Source organism: Chanos chanos, chromosome 2 (genome assembly GCF_902362185.1).
Source record: "Chanos chanos chromosome 2, fChaCha1.1, whole genome shotgun sequence".
NCBI classification, from domain to species: domain Eukaryota; kingdom Metazoa; phylum Chordata; class Actinopteri; order Gonorynchiformes; family Chanidae; genus Chanos; species Chanos chanos.
In genome coordinates this window covers 44,015,913-44,031,352 of record NC_044496.1, presented here as the reverse complement: position 1 = coordinate 44,031,352, position 15,440 = coordinate 44,015,913, and the positions used below count along the sequence as shown (strand labels likewise).

Here is a 15,440-nt window from a genome sequence, read left to right as displayed (position 1 = left end):
CATATTAGCTGTAAAACTAAGGGGTGTTTCTCGTGACTGATTCCCTAACAACACATCCCCACTAATAGCATCTTTAGCTGCGATGAACACAGCAACTAAATCCTGAGTCACCTCCTGTGAGTGAAATGTTCCAACATGACATCAAAGAGCTGCATAACTATCCAGCATACCTATTTGACATGTTATAGAGGAAGTATTAGAGATGGTTCTCAGAGACAGAGTGAGACAGAGTAGGATCAGAAGCCAGAATTTCTTTTAGGGTATGTATTGAACACTCATTTAAAGAAGTGCTGATTGAGTTGAACTCTGATCTCCTTGAAACATAAACCTTTTTGATTATTTATTTTTTATGTTTACTCCAATTAGTACTCCATTTCCAATTAGTAAGATATTGAGGCGTTACCCTTACTGTACTGTAATGACAATAGAAATGCATACGCACAGTTTCACTGACCACATCAGACACAGTGAAAGCTTCAGACAAGAAAAAAGCGAAACTGGAGAAAAAAGAAACCCGAAACTGTCGTACAGTAACCGCAAATCAGATGAAATCATCAGAGCAATAGGAAAACAAACACTTGGCAGCCACTTCAAATGACAACACACACGCAATGCATGACTAAACAAATATAAACTAGAGCCGCCTATAGGAATCACGGAAACAAATGCATTACACTAGTGTTTTATACTGCAGAGTTTAATCACGGATTAACGTGACTAACCCCTGGCAGCTTGTACTTTTTTAGTACACTAGATATAATTGGTTCAGATCCTCTTAGACCTGTTTGAGCTGACCTGTCAAAGGGAGGAGACAAACCGCATTGCCAAACATAAAATAATGAAACCGAGTCCGGAGCTTTCTTTTCATAACAGAGTTTAATCACACACAGTCTGGCCCCCAGTGCTTCACCTCATCATCAAATTCATTATTTTAAGCAACTGACTAATTAGGAAACTGGGACGAGATTCAGCAGACAAGCTGATGTCACAAAACCTTGACAGTAATTAATAAAGTTTCATGTGCTGGTTAATACTATGGACCATTTTTCATCATTAAGCGGTTGTTTCAGTGCTGTAAGTATTTGGCTGTAATATGAACTTCATTTTAATTGTGCATGATATATATGTGTGCTTTTACCTCTGTGCATCTATGAATGTATGTATCTGTCTGTCTGTCTGTCTATCTATCTATCTATCTATCTATCTATCTATCTATCTATCTATCTATCTGTCCCTCAGTTTGTTTGTCTATCTATCTATCTATCTATCTATCTATCTATCTATCTATCTATCTATCTATCTATCTATCTATCTATCTATCCATCTGTCTGTCTGTCTGTCTGTATCTCTATCTATCTATCTATCTATCTATCTATCTATCTATCTGTCCCTCAGTTTGTTTGTCCATCTGTCCTTTTCACCTTTTCACCCTCCATACACGTGTTCTAATAGAACCCTGCCTTATCCTGTGCTTTTCAAAGAGAACATAGGATATAATCGCTGGATAGGAGTAAAAAGTGATTATGGCCATTTTGCTTGTCTTGATTTGCCCAAACTGGTAACATGGGTGTCATAAGTATGTTTCTGTTGTTGCTCACAGCAACACAAGGACCATTCCAGTAGCTTGTCTGTGTAGTTGAATGCCCATATCTTTGAAAAGGTTAAGGTGTGAACAGACACTATTGTACATGTGAAATGTGCATGAACTCTAGAGCTTCTGAGGGATTTACACTCATTTCCTGTGCTGGGTCTAACAGGAGTGAAACTCTGCCCTCAGGCAAGCTGTCATTGTGTCATGCAGTGAGAGAAAAATCTAAATCAGACCTTGTTTTCTCTCTGTTAGGCCCCAGGGTGTACAAATGAGTCGTGCCACCTTGGAGAGGAAAAGAAAACACATTTCCAAGATTGCGCTTGTGATTATTTAACATTTTGGGAGTTTTTTTCTAAAACAGAGAGGGCCTTTGTGCCATCCAAAGGTAATAAATTGATTTACTTTCCACCAATATACAGTTTTGACCTTCACATCTTGAATCACTTATCCCAAAGCAGATCAAACAGGTATAACTTATTCCACCTCATTCTGACTGATTGATCTTAATTTATTTTGGTCTATGTTATTTTTTTTCCTTTTTTTTTTTTACGGAGTTCCATCAAGATAGAGGAAATATTATTTTGTCGGTCTCCTGTAGTAAACAGCTCCTTTAGTATGCAACATTCTTTTACTCAGAAATCTTAACAGGTAGATATATTCTTGACTTTACTGCACTTTATAGGTCTTTCAGATATTTTTTAAAATCTGACTACAACCAAACTTTAAATCAAATTTAAATTAGAATCCTTGCTAGTATAGATAAGAAAATTTCATTCCACTATTCATAGTAAATTATAAAATAGCAAGTTTTAAATAAATGGTCTAACCCCTAGACCAAAAACTGAAAAATAACTTATGACTCCTTTTGATTACTTGATTACAACCATAAATAATATTCTCAGTTAGGTGGAATCTTTGTCCATAACTACTCTGTGCTCTTGGCTGTTGACTGGTACAGATCTGCTATCAGTACAAACACCCACCAGCCTCACCCTAGGGGGAAAAAAAAGATTTGTCAAAGAAAACATGTAGTTCAAAAAAGCGAGGTCAACAAACATGTTATAGAGGTAGGATAATGACAGGATCTTAAAGCAGTGATTGGAAAGGAATGGATCAATTTTACAACAATACTGTAACTTACAGTCAACATGCACATCATAAAAAAATGTTTAGTTATTATTGAGATTTATTACTATTGAGACTTATCTAAGAAAGATTTTGTTGTGTTTACTCATTCATGCACCACATTTAACCTCCAAGGGGGTACTTAAAAACATATGGCAATACACTTATAAAATTGCAAGAGCATAGTGTTGAAAACAAGTGACATAGAGTCTAATTTGATTCCTCTTTCGGTAACTCTTAAAACTAATTTGTGTTTTTTTAGTGGGCACTGTAAAACCACAACAACAGGCATATTGTAATAATGCAACAAAAAAGACATCATATGTGGCCATGACTAATGATGTCCTTGGTGTAATCACAGGAAATGAGTTAAACAGACAGGATACTTTCTGAAGGCTACACTTAATGTGAGCAGTATGTTCTCACACCTGCTGATTATCAACACATTCTGACACACTCACGTAGCTCTTGTCTACGTGTACGTCAGAACACAGGGTAGGACTGTTTGTATTGCTACAAAAACAACCCTCAAGATTTGCAGTGAAGTCTTTCGGAGATACGAATCTGTATTATGAATTTGTTGCATTTGCAGGCTTCACTGTGGCCTTGGGGGTGGTCTAGGAAGAGGGAGAGGGGGACAGGTATGGGTTGGTTCAATGGCTGGCTGGTGTGCTGATGTGCTCTTACTCACACACTCGCACAGATGTCCCGCATGTGAATGCCTCTGATGACCCCAGTTCCAGCCCATGCCTGAGTGATGTCAGCGGGGCTGTAGAAAGATCCCTTTCCTCTCAGGCTGCTTGGCAGGATGTGTAAAGAAAGGCCCGAAAGACAACACCGAGATTAGGCCGCTTTTGTCACGGCTCTGTGGAAGACTTTAAAGGCCTTGGCTTTAGTCCCATCTTGCAGATCCATTTTTTCCCCCCTCTCTCTCTCTTTCTTTCTTTCTTTCTTTCTCCGCATCCCTCTCTTTTTGTAAGCAAGGTAAACATTCAGAGGAAACCACTACTTTTTTTTTTTTTTTTAAGAAGGAGGGAGCTGTAAGGGAGGTGCTGGCTGTTTTTATTTTTCAGCCTTTCAAATGGCGGCTTTGTTGATATGTGGACCATTATGGATGTTTGAAAGGAGAAGGAGAAATGCAAACAGAAGGGGTATTCTTTGAAAGAAGTAGTCAGGTATTCCCAGGTGTTCAGAGGCACATACCGAGTTTCCGTTTCAGTGTGTCACAATCAAGACAAACCGGACACTTTCCAGTCAGTGCACGAACACTTACACTCTACAAGAGCGAAACACAAAAGTTATGACAGATATTTCTAACACTGTGCGATTTATCTTTTCTGTTATCTGTGAGTGTTTCCTTTTGTCTGCATATGCCATTTCCTTCCCTTGCAGACTTCTTCTTTTCTTGTACAAGATGAAAAGGTCACATTTGATACTTTATTGGCGGTTTTACACTTTCAAGTAATGCGATTGTGAATTGTGAGGAGACATCTTTTAGCACACCTTTAAAAAGAATGTTAGATCTCTCATTTGCTATCACTCGTCAGCTTGGTAAAAGGTCTGTCCACCTGGACTGCTAGACTGTGCTTGTCTGTCAGCAGCGGAACACTGAACAGAACTATATATCATCATTTTGGCATCAGCCTGTAATGTTGGCTCTTAGCATGAGCAAGAACATTTTTGGATGGCCAAATTGGCTCATAAATATTGGAAAAGCCAAAATAATATTCTGTATTTTTTTAATACAAAGAAGCTTTGCATTTTTAAATTTATTTTTCTCTAGGTGAGCTTTTCTCTACAGATCAAATTTTTAGAAGTTATGGTGTTTTTAATTTTTGTATTTTGAAAGATCAGCACTGAAAGGGTAAGCTTAAAGAAACAGTAAGATTTTTTTTTGAACATAAAAATCACATTTTAACTGACATTTCCATACTACCACTCACAAAGTCAGTAAGTAAACAAGAACATCTATAACACACCAACACATGACACAAGGGAAATGAGGATTTGACATTATTTTAATGGCAATGATAAAGTGATTAAATGTGACAAACTCTGAATAACGATTTCAACATAAAAAGAGGCCAGACTGTACAAGATTGTCCGTAAAAAGTTAACTAATCTCTAAATTCCTGTACTTTTAAAACAGCAATTATAAATATTTTACAGTTAATAGATGCTACATAGCTTACACTGCAGCTATAAGAAAAAAAGAACTTAACTGATCATTTGCTTTATGCATTTTTGGTTCAACATACTATATAATGCCCAATCTGATGAAAACAATACAATATGTCTTGCTTAATAAAATAAATTAACTACACATGTTGTCTTTTATCATTTCTAGGATTGAATAAGATTTCGTTTTTGGGTTTCTTTTCCCATGGGTCCAACTACAGTCCTCAATTTCCAGAACAGTTCAATTTTTACAACAACAAATACCTGGACTAAGTGCATACCTACAGGGATTACTAAACTTGGCAGTCCTTTCAGCTTTGACAAAAAAAAAAAAAAAAAAAAAAACTACACCGGGGTAAACACGGAATAACTGCACTATTTGGCCTTCATGAGTTTTTCTGGACGCTAAATGCAGCACTTTTTTTTTTAAACTTTCAGGCAAATTTCTGTCTTAAACTCCACTCTCTAAAATCTCATAAGGGTGCCATTATGTGAGCAGTCAAAGGCATTTTACACAGTTTCCTTATAGTGGTCAGTATTTTACAAAAGACATCCAACTTACAATGAAACTGAAAGAGGAATTAAAAGGGGAGAGGGCCACCTGAGTGAAATGAGGAATTCTGTGATTGTTAAACCCAAGTAAGGGCAGGGCAGACCAGAGAAAATGCATCATAGAGAAAGGAACAGGAAACTCCTCATGCCAGCATTCTGCAACTGCTGTTAAGCCAAAATCTGTAATTTCGTTGTTTAATAATGATGGCTTTTATTTGGTGGTTATTATTTGTTGCATGATTATGCCAGTTGATCAATCTATGAAGCTTGTAAAATTATGGATGAATTTCGCTGAAAGTTCTTATGTTTTGGCTTCATCCACATTTAAATGTAATATTAAATATGCCCTCCCACCCACAAAAAGCTGGTGTTCACATAGTTATGAGGATGAGACTGTTTTTCATGTAAATACATGTGTTAAGCACAGAAAACTGTACATTCACTTATTTCAGTCATTGTGTGCTTTAGTGGACCGTCCAAAACATGACATGAGAAATGTTTTCACTCTGTTATGTTAGGCACTCTTTGTTTCAAACACAAGCATACTCTCCGTTTTTCTCCTGCTTCACATTTTTTTTTTTGTCCTTTATTGTTTGTCCATGTCCCTTCTACCTCACAGAGGACACCGCCATTATGTTCACAAAGGACAGTTGCATTTGTGAGAAACAACTCAAAAACTGCCTCTCTGATGCAGTGGTTGCCATTTTGGCTCAAAGACTGTCATTTTTGGGTTGAAGTACCTCAGACGCAGGCACTGTGAGGAGAAACTGGGGTATGTGAAATCGCCGGGGAAAGCAGACACCACGTGGAGACTGTAGAGACCTTGGTGGCCACTGAAAGGAAGTGTGGAGGCTAACACTGGTAATGAATGTGCTGGTGCTGGTGCACTTTGCCATCTACATGTGAGTGTGTGTGTGTGTGGATGTCTGTGTAGATTTTTGGGTAGACTTTGGGGGCTCCCTGGGTGAGCAGAAGCTGTTGCTGTTGCTGCTGCTGCTGCTGCTGCTGCTGTTGTTGCTGTTGCTGCTGGGCCAGGTACTCCTCATAAGCGGCAGATCCCATGCAGTCTTTATCCCCGCCTGGCAGGGCCCGGTCCCGGGGGGGCTGGCGGTGGCCGTTGGGCAGGGCCTGAGCATTGACGATAGCCCCCGAGGAGCAGTGCTTCTCCGACTGGCAGAACCACAGGAGAACGGTGCCCAGGATAAAGACCACAACAGCCGGTAAGCCAATGATGACAGGCCAAAGTAGACCGGGTGAAGAAACGGCAGGGACTGGAGAGAAGTGCGGTTTGGGATCTAGATATTGGGGACACACAGTTAGCTCAAAACAAACATTTAAACGCAAGACACAGAGACAAGCTGACTAATGTTTACATATACATACATATTAAACAAGGTTTAATTTAAGGGTCACAAAATGGAATCTACACAATTCCATTTTATGATGCATGCATCAGAATAGTGTAAATTAGGCTGTAAATGAAAGAAGAACAAACCTGGCAGCACGGTAAGGAAGGCACTGCGGAAGCTGTAGCCCATGGTGTTGGCACCCAGGCAGATGTACATGCCGGCGTCCTCCTCTTTGGCCCGAGTGATAAGCAGCTTGTTCAGGTAAGAGCCATCTGGCCGGGACCACACCTCTCCCGTAGGTAGCACCACAAAGCGATAGTCACCCACCTCGATGGTCGAGTTGAATTTGTTCTCGTCGCCGGGTTCCACTCTCTTCAGCCACTGAATGACGGGTTTCACATCACTACGCACCTTACACTGGAAGGATGTGGTCCCACCGTAGTCCACAGTGGTATTCACTGGATGAGTGCCGGTCAGGATGGGCTTGGAATTTGTGCGCTCTGTCACGGAATTGAGCAGGAAAGGAACATTATTTCACGTTTGTACTGACAGAGCAATTTGTTGGTAAGGCATTTATTGTTTTTTTTTTTTTTTTTTCTTTGCTTTTCTTCAGTCAGTTGCGAGGCAAAAGCAACATTTGACACAAGCAAAAGATTGATCCAATTCGCCTTCTTCCGCCTCTGGGTTTGTAGAAACATGTGTTTGTAAAGTCAGCACACACAGCTGGGATATAATCTGGAGCAGATGGTAAATGAGATGGATGGAATCTTTCTTTCCAGCTCTCAACCAAATTTACCACCAAACAGTAACCCCTGTCAAACCACTCATTGCAAAACCAATCTAACCGCTCAATACTAACACCATGTGATCTGCAAATACCATCCTGAGTGCTGACTGAGTGCCAGACCAACACCAACTCTAAACAATTACAAGGCTCCTCTGGTTAACCCAATCGAAAATCTACTATTTGGTGCCGCATAATTTTATCAGTGCGTTGGTAGCTCTGTCCCATCCACGTTTATTTACAGCGTGCACTTCAGCTACCACAAACCTACTTTAAATTAAAAACTACTGTACTTTTTCTTCAAGCCCAATATCTTAATACTAATAGAGCCCCGCTGATAAATTAACAGATAAATATTTTGAATATTTTGGCTTTTTTACAACCTTGAAGTTCAGGCCAGGAAATCTGAGCAGATGAAAAGCAGACAATAACTTCAATCACCTCACATGAGTCAGGTTTCATTTAACTGACAGCCCTGGATTGTAAACAGATGAACATATCTCTGCATACAAGACAAATAGAGATAAACTGACTTACGGATCACTTCCACCTTGTACGTGGCATTGATCTCCCCGGCACGGTTGGACACATGACAAGTGTATTTGCCGCTGTGCTCAGGAGTCAGGTTCTTCAGGCTGAGGGTCCACTTCTTCTTCCTTCCTTCGCCCACCTCCTCTGGTGCTAGGGGCCGGCTGTCTTTCAGCCAAACGATGTCAGGCCTTGGGTTTCCACTGGCCGTGCACTTGAGCCGCACTGAGCTGCCCACTGGTCGAGCTATCACGCGCTTCCTCATCTTGGCAGGCTGCGTGAACCGAGGACGCACTAGAAGAAAAAACGTTTTTTTTTTTTTTTCCTTTGGTCAAAGGCACAACAATTTAAACCCGGAATATTCACAAACAGCAAGTAACGTTATTTCAACTAGTCTACTCATTTATGTTCTTGTTGTTTTTGTTGAAGGGATTACTGATGATTTTATTTTTCCTGGATTGGCAAGATCGAATACCAAGGGATTCTCTAAATCTCAACATAGACGTCATCTAGAATATCATAATAATGGACAGTATAACGCTAAACTATCATCAGTCATACTTTTGGCCTTGGGCTGACAGGACAACATCTACAGTGTGCCAGTAGTCACAACAGCTGTTATGACTACAATTTCTTCACAGTTGCACTGCATAATTACTGGAAAGCATAATGGATAAGAAATGTACCTTACAGTATTTACAGAACCTAGCAGCTCTAACTGTACCGTACATTTAAAAAAAAGTAACATCTGAATGGCTGATGTATTTTTTTCACAATACCGATGTTGTTACAATAAAAATAATCAAGAAAGGGCTGACATGGAGCTCTTGTGGAGGCAGTTTTATTGAGCAAAGCACCACACAAGGGCAGTTTGACAAAGCAAACACAGGCTTTCAGAAGCTCTACTTCACTGTTCAAGGCAGGCTGTTTATGCTCACAGTGGAGTCTGAGCAAACTCAACAGAAGAAAAAATGCAATAGTGAACTCTGCCTCCTCTCATAGCGCCTGTCTTCAACCCACAAGAAATGACTGCAAAGTATCCCCTCTATCGCACTTCATAGTGCAGAAATAAGCAGAGCAGACACCCTTTGATCACTCCAGAATTCAACAGTGGTTCCTGGGCACTGACAGTAGAGGCCCAATATCAAATCAAGCAGGGAAGCCATCAGCTGAGATGGAAAACTTCCCCCATCACACTTAAAGTAAATAGCCTGCTCTTTGGCTTGTCAAATGCAATTACCAAAGCAAACACTGCTGGGGGTGCAGAACTAGCACACAGGGAGAAGGGCTGGCAGAGGAACCAGTTCAAAAGTGTGAACCAAGACAACTGTGGACTTCCAAAACCTACCCAGATCCCAGGAGGTTCAACCACTAAAACACGTATACCCCCACTTTCCAAATGGATGTTTGGATTGACATGAAAGCCTGACTGACTGAGTCACTCACGAACTGAGCGCATACTTTGTGAATCACTGGTTTTTCCAATTCCAATTTTCTTGACAGATGTCTAAAATGTAGCAATCAGTTCCTGAACACCAATTATAAACATAAACACCTAATGGATACAGCATTACAGAACATTAGGGATCCTTACCTAGTTTTCCAGAAAGGTCAGTGGAGTACTCTGTGTCTCCGGTTGTTCCTCCACTGTTTCTCCCTGAGCTGGAATCATCTGGAGAGAGAGAGAGAGAGTGTTTACTAAAATAAAAAACAAATATATAACACCATGTTAATTACAAAAACTGGATTGGTACTAGAAAAAAACACTAAAGGAATAAAATGTAAACATATACAGACAGTAGCTATGAACTCTACAGTAACTGATTCCACAATCTGGAGCTAGCAGAGACAGATTTATGACTATAACTGGTGCCAAACAGAACTGTAACACTCCGTGTTAGCAAAAATGTTCAAGATGTAGATTTTCTGAGAGGCTTTAACACTCTCAAAGGAGCAAATATAAAGTTGCTGCTTTCCGACTGAGAGATTTTTAAAATATTTATTTAGAAAAATTTCAGCATGATGCAGTCAACCAAGTACAACATATACTCAGAAGACATAACAGTATGAAAGATAACAATCATTATTTACACAATCCATCATAAAAAATGGCTAACACAAAAGTACTCCAAGTTACACAGATACAATGAAGATCTGAACTGCCAATAACTCATCTGTTTACTTGTACTACAGACTTGGATAGAGAGGATGGTCTATGGACTCCTTTGAAAGAAACCAATTTCAGCTATTTCATGTAAGTGCACAGTCTGAATTCCTAGGGGCACATACAAGGAGAGACGAGTCAGGAGGGATGAGAGTGAAAATTGCGAGTGGCGACTTAGGGCCTTCCGCTCCGGTTACATCCTCTTTGCTCTGCTCATCCATTCACCACATGACTGTCATTTCCAGAGCTGTCAGCTCTTTGAAGCTGTCGGCAGGGGTGGTTTGATCCGAAAGTGTACGCAGTTTAACACTCCAAACAGATCAGGCTTGAGCCCTAGCAGAGAAAATAGCTCACCATGCAGCAGGCTAACAGCTTCATTAAGGACACCCCCCAAATACCTTTAACTTTGCTTCAGAGGTGAAGTTACTTTGTACTTATTTTTTTGTACATTTATGACTGAATTATCATTGGAATGCTAACAATGGATTCTGACCTTGGACTAGGAACTTTGCAACATCATTTATCATTTATGTATCATTCATAAAGGTCCTTGTCTGGGCCAAAACAGGTGTTTGAGTTCTCTGGTAGAGTTCTCTGGTAAATCACAAATCAGTTTTCTTAGTTGCAACAGCATAACTACAACTAGGCGGGCCTTAAAAGCTAACTTGTTTGCTTAAACATGTGAGGGACTACAAAGTCTCGTCTCTGAGTTTTATTCATGGAACATAAACAAAGAAGAGCAGGATGAAGGCTGTTAGATTTCTAAGCGAAACAGACCTCTGTTTCCTTTTCATCAGGAGGGGACGACATTGCGGCATGCTACATTTCACACATCTACTGACTGGGCTGGCTTGCTGTTTCGAATGAGCTCGATGTGACAGAGCTGTTTTTGTAACCCCTGCATGTGTTTGCTTTCATGTCTGCAGTGGAGACAGAAGTAGAGAACAGTCCTGTTTCCATAGGAAAATGAGTACTGGGCCTCGTGTAAGCCTCTGTTTTTCAACGGGATAGCGTCCTTCACAGTTTTTTATGCACAGTGTAGCCTGAGTCTCAGGATGGTGCGTTGAAAAGCAAGTGCCCTCCTCAGCTCCCTGGCAATGCACAGCAGGAGTCTCTGTAGGTTTTGGCTGAAGCCAAAGAGCCATGTCCCTCCTCAACTCTAAAGCACCCAATTTGGCCACATTGAGTCTGACAGGGAGCGCAAAACTTGACTTTTAGTGTAAATTTATTGCACATGCTTATTCAGTTGTCAATCCTCACCTCGGGCTAACAATCCAAATAATTACCTCAATGAAGGAAAAAAAACACTGGGAAACAGCCCCCCCCCCCCCCCCCCCCCCCCCCCCCCAAAAAAGAAACCCTGAGCAACTACCTTTGGTTTAAGTAAAACAGTGTTTGGAACACAGCATGATAATTATGCTGTCATCTTTTGCATCTTGGTGAGGCCAGCTGTGAAACTCGAGACAGAGTGTTTTTTAGGCAATCCACATGTTCAAACTGGGAGCGAGACCTCAGGAGGAAGGACAATATGAGGCTCTAGCACTAGCTGTTACCTCTGCTTTGATTTACAGAATTCCAGAATGTAGCTTATGGAAACCATTACTGATTCTGCTGCTACACAGCTCCATATTAACAGCCAGCTCTAAACTGCAAAAATTTACGAGCCATGGTCACAGTGGAGACGTTGCTGTATTACTGACTGCAGGAAGAGGAGTGAATAACATTGAAAAGTTGACAGATTAACTGGCTGTCAAACATATTTATAGTCAATCGCACAAACACATCTTTGAGGCGCTCACAAATTCAAGGCTAACACAACATTTCTAGCGTTACCCCATTAAATATTAATAATTCACACAGAGATCTCAAAGAGTTAGACCAGATGCCCAATTTTTTGTAGGATTCTTTTCAGCTTTTGGTCTTAAACAACCTAACAGTGCTACCATATCTGAACATTTTTAACATTAGGCCTGACTCTGGATTTGACAGAGTAGTGACAAGTGAGTGGGACACACACACAAAAGTTCTGTACACTGCAGTTATTCTTAAAATTTTTCAAACAGTGAAACTATGATGTCTCTCTGGCCACCCTCACAATGATGAATTCTTTCTTTATGGTCTGCTTAAACTGACCCAAATCATCATGTACCTAGTCTCAAACCATTTACAAATGTGGCAACAAATTAGGTCTATAACATCTGGCTAGTTTCCGAAAGATACAAAAGGACCATTGAAATCATGATTTTCTCCAGAGGCTCCAATACTGACCTGTTCCATAACGTCAACTTCCTACTGAGTGCACTGGCATGATTACCTACAGTTCCTCTGGCTCTGGTAAAATCCCTGACAGTCTCTTGCAAGTTTTCGCTTGATTCCACTTTCTGGCTTGAGAGACCAGGGTAGATTTACAGAGGCCTTACTCTGAGGGACCAGGGTAGATTTACAGAGGCCTTACTTTGCCAAGCTCAGGACTGACCCCGTTTCCTCTTCTCTTTTAAGGATTACCAGCTCAGAGGGAGAAGGAGAAGACTCTGGCCATTGCTACACCTTGCCTAAGGGCAGTGCAGAAGGAGTGAGCCAGCAGCACTCAGCCAAGAGAGAAAGGCCAAAGGCTGGGGTGATTTGGAAGCTGGACTCATTGGATGTCCCCAGAGCTTATGGGTTTTGTGGCCTTAGAGCTCTTTCAGTCAAACTGTATTGCGTAACTTTGTTGTTCTTAAGCTTCCCTTTTGTATGTTTTCCTTATATGCTCAGATGGTTTACATAGCTGCTAGAATTATATTTTTAGCATCTTTTATCTTCTCATTTTGTTGTGTGCTGTGAAACATGAAGTTTCACAATTTACAATTTGGTGTTTCAGAGACGCATTTACGCCAAAGAAACTTACAATTAATGCATCAGTAAGGTTTAACTACCTAATAAACAAAAGATTGCAGTAGGAACGCAAAATAATTATTATCAGTACCCCACTCCTGGATTACTGTTTAATGGACATAATCTGTTTCACACTGCATTTACTGTCAGGCCTCATTAATGACAAAGGAAAATAAAGAACAGAAAGTGCATAGAAAAATTCAGAAAAAAAACCCCAAAAACAATTTATGTTATGATTTTTATCTCAGCTTTCAGGTTCAAAAGTACACTAATGTGATTTTTTGTCTTAGCTCAGAACCAAAACAAATACCTGGATAATAAGAAAATGTGCTGTCTCTACAGGTTATCCGATCACAAGTATAAAACACAAACTCAGTGGTCACACGCTTTGGTGCTTTACATTCTGAGTGGCCTACCCTACAGGGGCCTGATGAGCTAAAAGCTTATAAAAACTAAAATACAGTTATTTTTTTAAAAGTAGGCTATGTGCCATCAGTGGCACAGTTTTGTACCACCGGGATCAGTATAGTTGTACTAGTGACCAGTGTGGCATAAAGCTATACCTTTTGTATACTCCTCTCCCTGCCATCCTAACTAGGAAGGGGGTACATTTGCAGTCAGACAACAGAAACTGTAAGAAGGCCCTGCTTGTGAGGACACAGGTCTTATCTTGATATTTCTGCTTTACCAGCTTAGTTTTTTTGTCTTTAACACCTGACAAATTCCTTTAACATTATAATTCATTAAAATGTCCTCTCTGTTTAGGTGTTTTCACTCATGTGTTAAGCAGTGTCTGTGTCTTAGCCCCTCTGGAACAATTAGTACTCATTACTGCGGTCACTGTTCTGCTGTTTTTTGTTGCTTGTTTCTGAAATAAGAAGGGGCAGTGGTGAGGAGTACTGTGGATTGGTGAGGAGTACTTTTTGAGGCTTCTTTCTTTTACTTGCAAGAGTCTCTTACTCTGACGGGCTCTCATGTGCTGGGGGTTACCAGACATAGCTAAATAAAAAAAAACAGAATGTTATCACTAGGGGGCAATGCTGCCTCTGACTACAGCTTTTTTTTTTTTTTTTCTTTTTCAACAATTAAATAACATAATGTATGTTCACTAATTGTTGTTCACTAATTCCTCTTGTTACCTTGTTACACTGTGTCCAGTGTACTGTGGTTCTATAATTTCTTCCTGGACTTTTGTGTTCTGTCAACATCATTTAACTTTTTCTCTGTCGCAGTGTGTGGTTCAGTCATGTTTCTCTGTCATTTTAAGCTTCTCTTCTCCTCTTTGTTAATTTATTGTCTCACCTAAGACTGTTACAAACTGAATCCTGTGGAAATTGAGTGGTTAAGGTAAGTTTGATGTACTTTAGTGATCTGGGCATCAACTGTTAAGTGTCATATTCTGTGAATATCCTCAGATTCTTTTTGGTTCACAATGCACGTTTTCCTCTTGCCTTTGTTTGGTGGCTACTTTATGTCATGTTCACACCTCATTCATATACTGCGAAAATATCAAATCGTAGGAATGTAAAAACACATGTGAAGATGAACTGTTGGACGGTCACTGAGTTGGTTACCATGAATTGAGAGTGTCATTTGAGTGCCTTTGAGCGTTTTTCTTACACCAGGGTGCAATTTCTTTCCAAATCATTACTTATTTCCATACTTAAAACCTCTAAATTGTATATATGGGAGCTACAAGAGGAAAACAGCATTTGCTTAAGATTGCTGAGTTCATTTAGAGCAATGGGACATACATTATGGCCTCCCTTCATGCTGAGTTGTTAAGACACAAACATGTTGGAGTGGAGGAGGCACTGGGAGATTCACATGTTTAGAGGGAGTTGGTGTGGGCCCCTGCTTTCCCCTCTTGATTTACCCCTTCAGTGTCCCAGCTGCCTACGTGTAACTCTAGCAAACATCAAGGACAGGACGGGGCTTTACTGAATTAACATATCTCACATATTGATCGCACGGCGCTCCCTTTGAAACCGACACCTCCACTCCCGCGCTTTGAACTGGCCCATGTTCCACTGAAATTATTTTAAAATATGAAGGCTCCATAAAAAGAATTAGGTTTGAGGTGTCTGTTACATATATATTCTTTATAATCAAGTAATAAGGAAATCACGCGCAACTAAAATAATTATTGTGTACTTAAACAACATGGGATAAGAAGCAAACTAAAGCAAGAGGTAAATCGAAAGGAGAAAATGTTTATGCTTCATATAAACATAAGTGTTTGGAAAATATGCAAATGAACTGAAATTCAAATAAATTCAAGTGAACTGAAACAGT

General features: G+C 40.1%; 1 protein-coding gene across 1 annotated transcript in view; it reads right to left on the bottom strand.

The window, feature by feature from the left end:
• Positions 1-6,038: 6,038 nt before the first annotated feature.
• The window catches only part of fgfrl1a (fibroblast growth factor receptor like 1a), a 38,149-nt gene continuing 28,747 nt past the window's right edge, over positions 6,039-15,440 (bottom strand). The window contains exons 4-7 of the mRNA XM_030766133.1: positions 9,702-9,779; positions 8,117-8,401; positions 6,942-7,295; positions 6,039-6,741 (exon numbers count right to left, since the gene is read on the bottom strand). Of these exons, the coding sequence (XP_030621993.1) occupies positions 6,299-6,741; positions 6,942-7,295; positions 8,117-8,401; positions 9,702-9,779 (1,160 nt within the window). The 3' untranslated portion in view covers positions 6,039-6,298. The remainder of the gene's footprint in view (positions 6,742-6,941; positions 7,296-8,116; positions 8,402-9,701; positions 9,780-15,440) is intronic.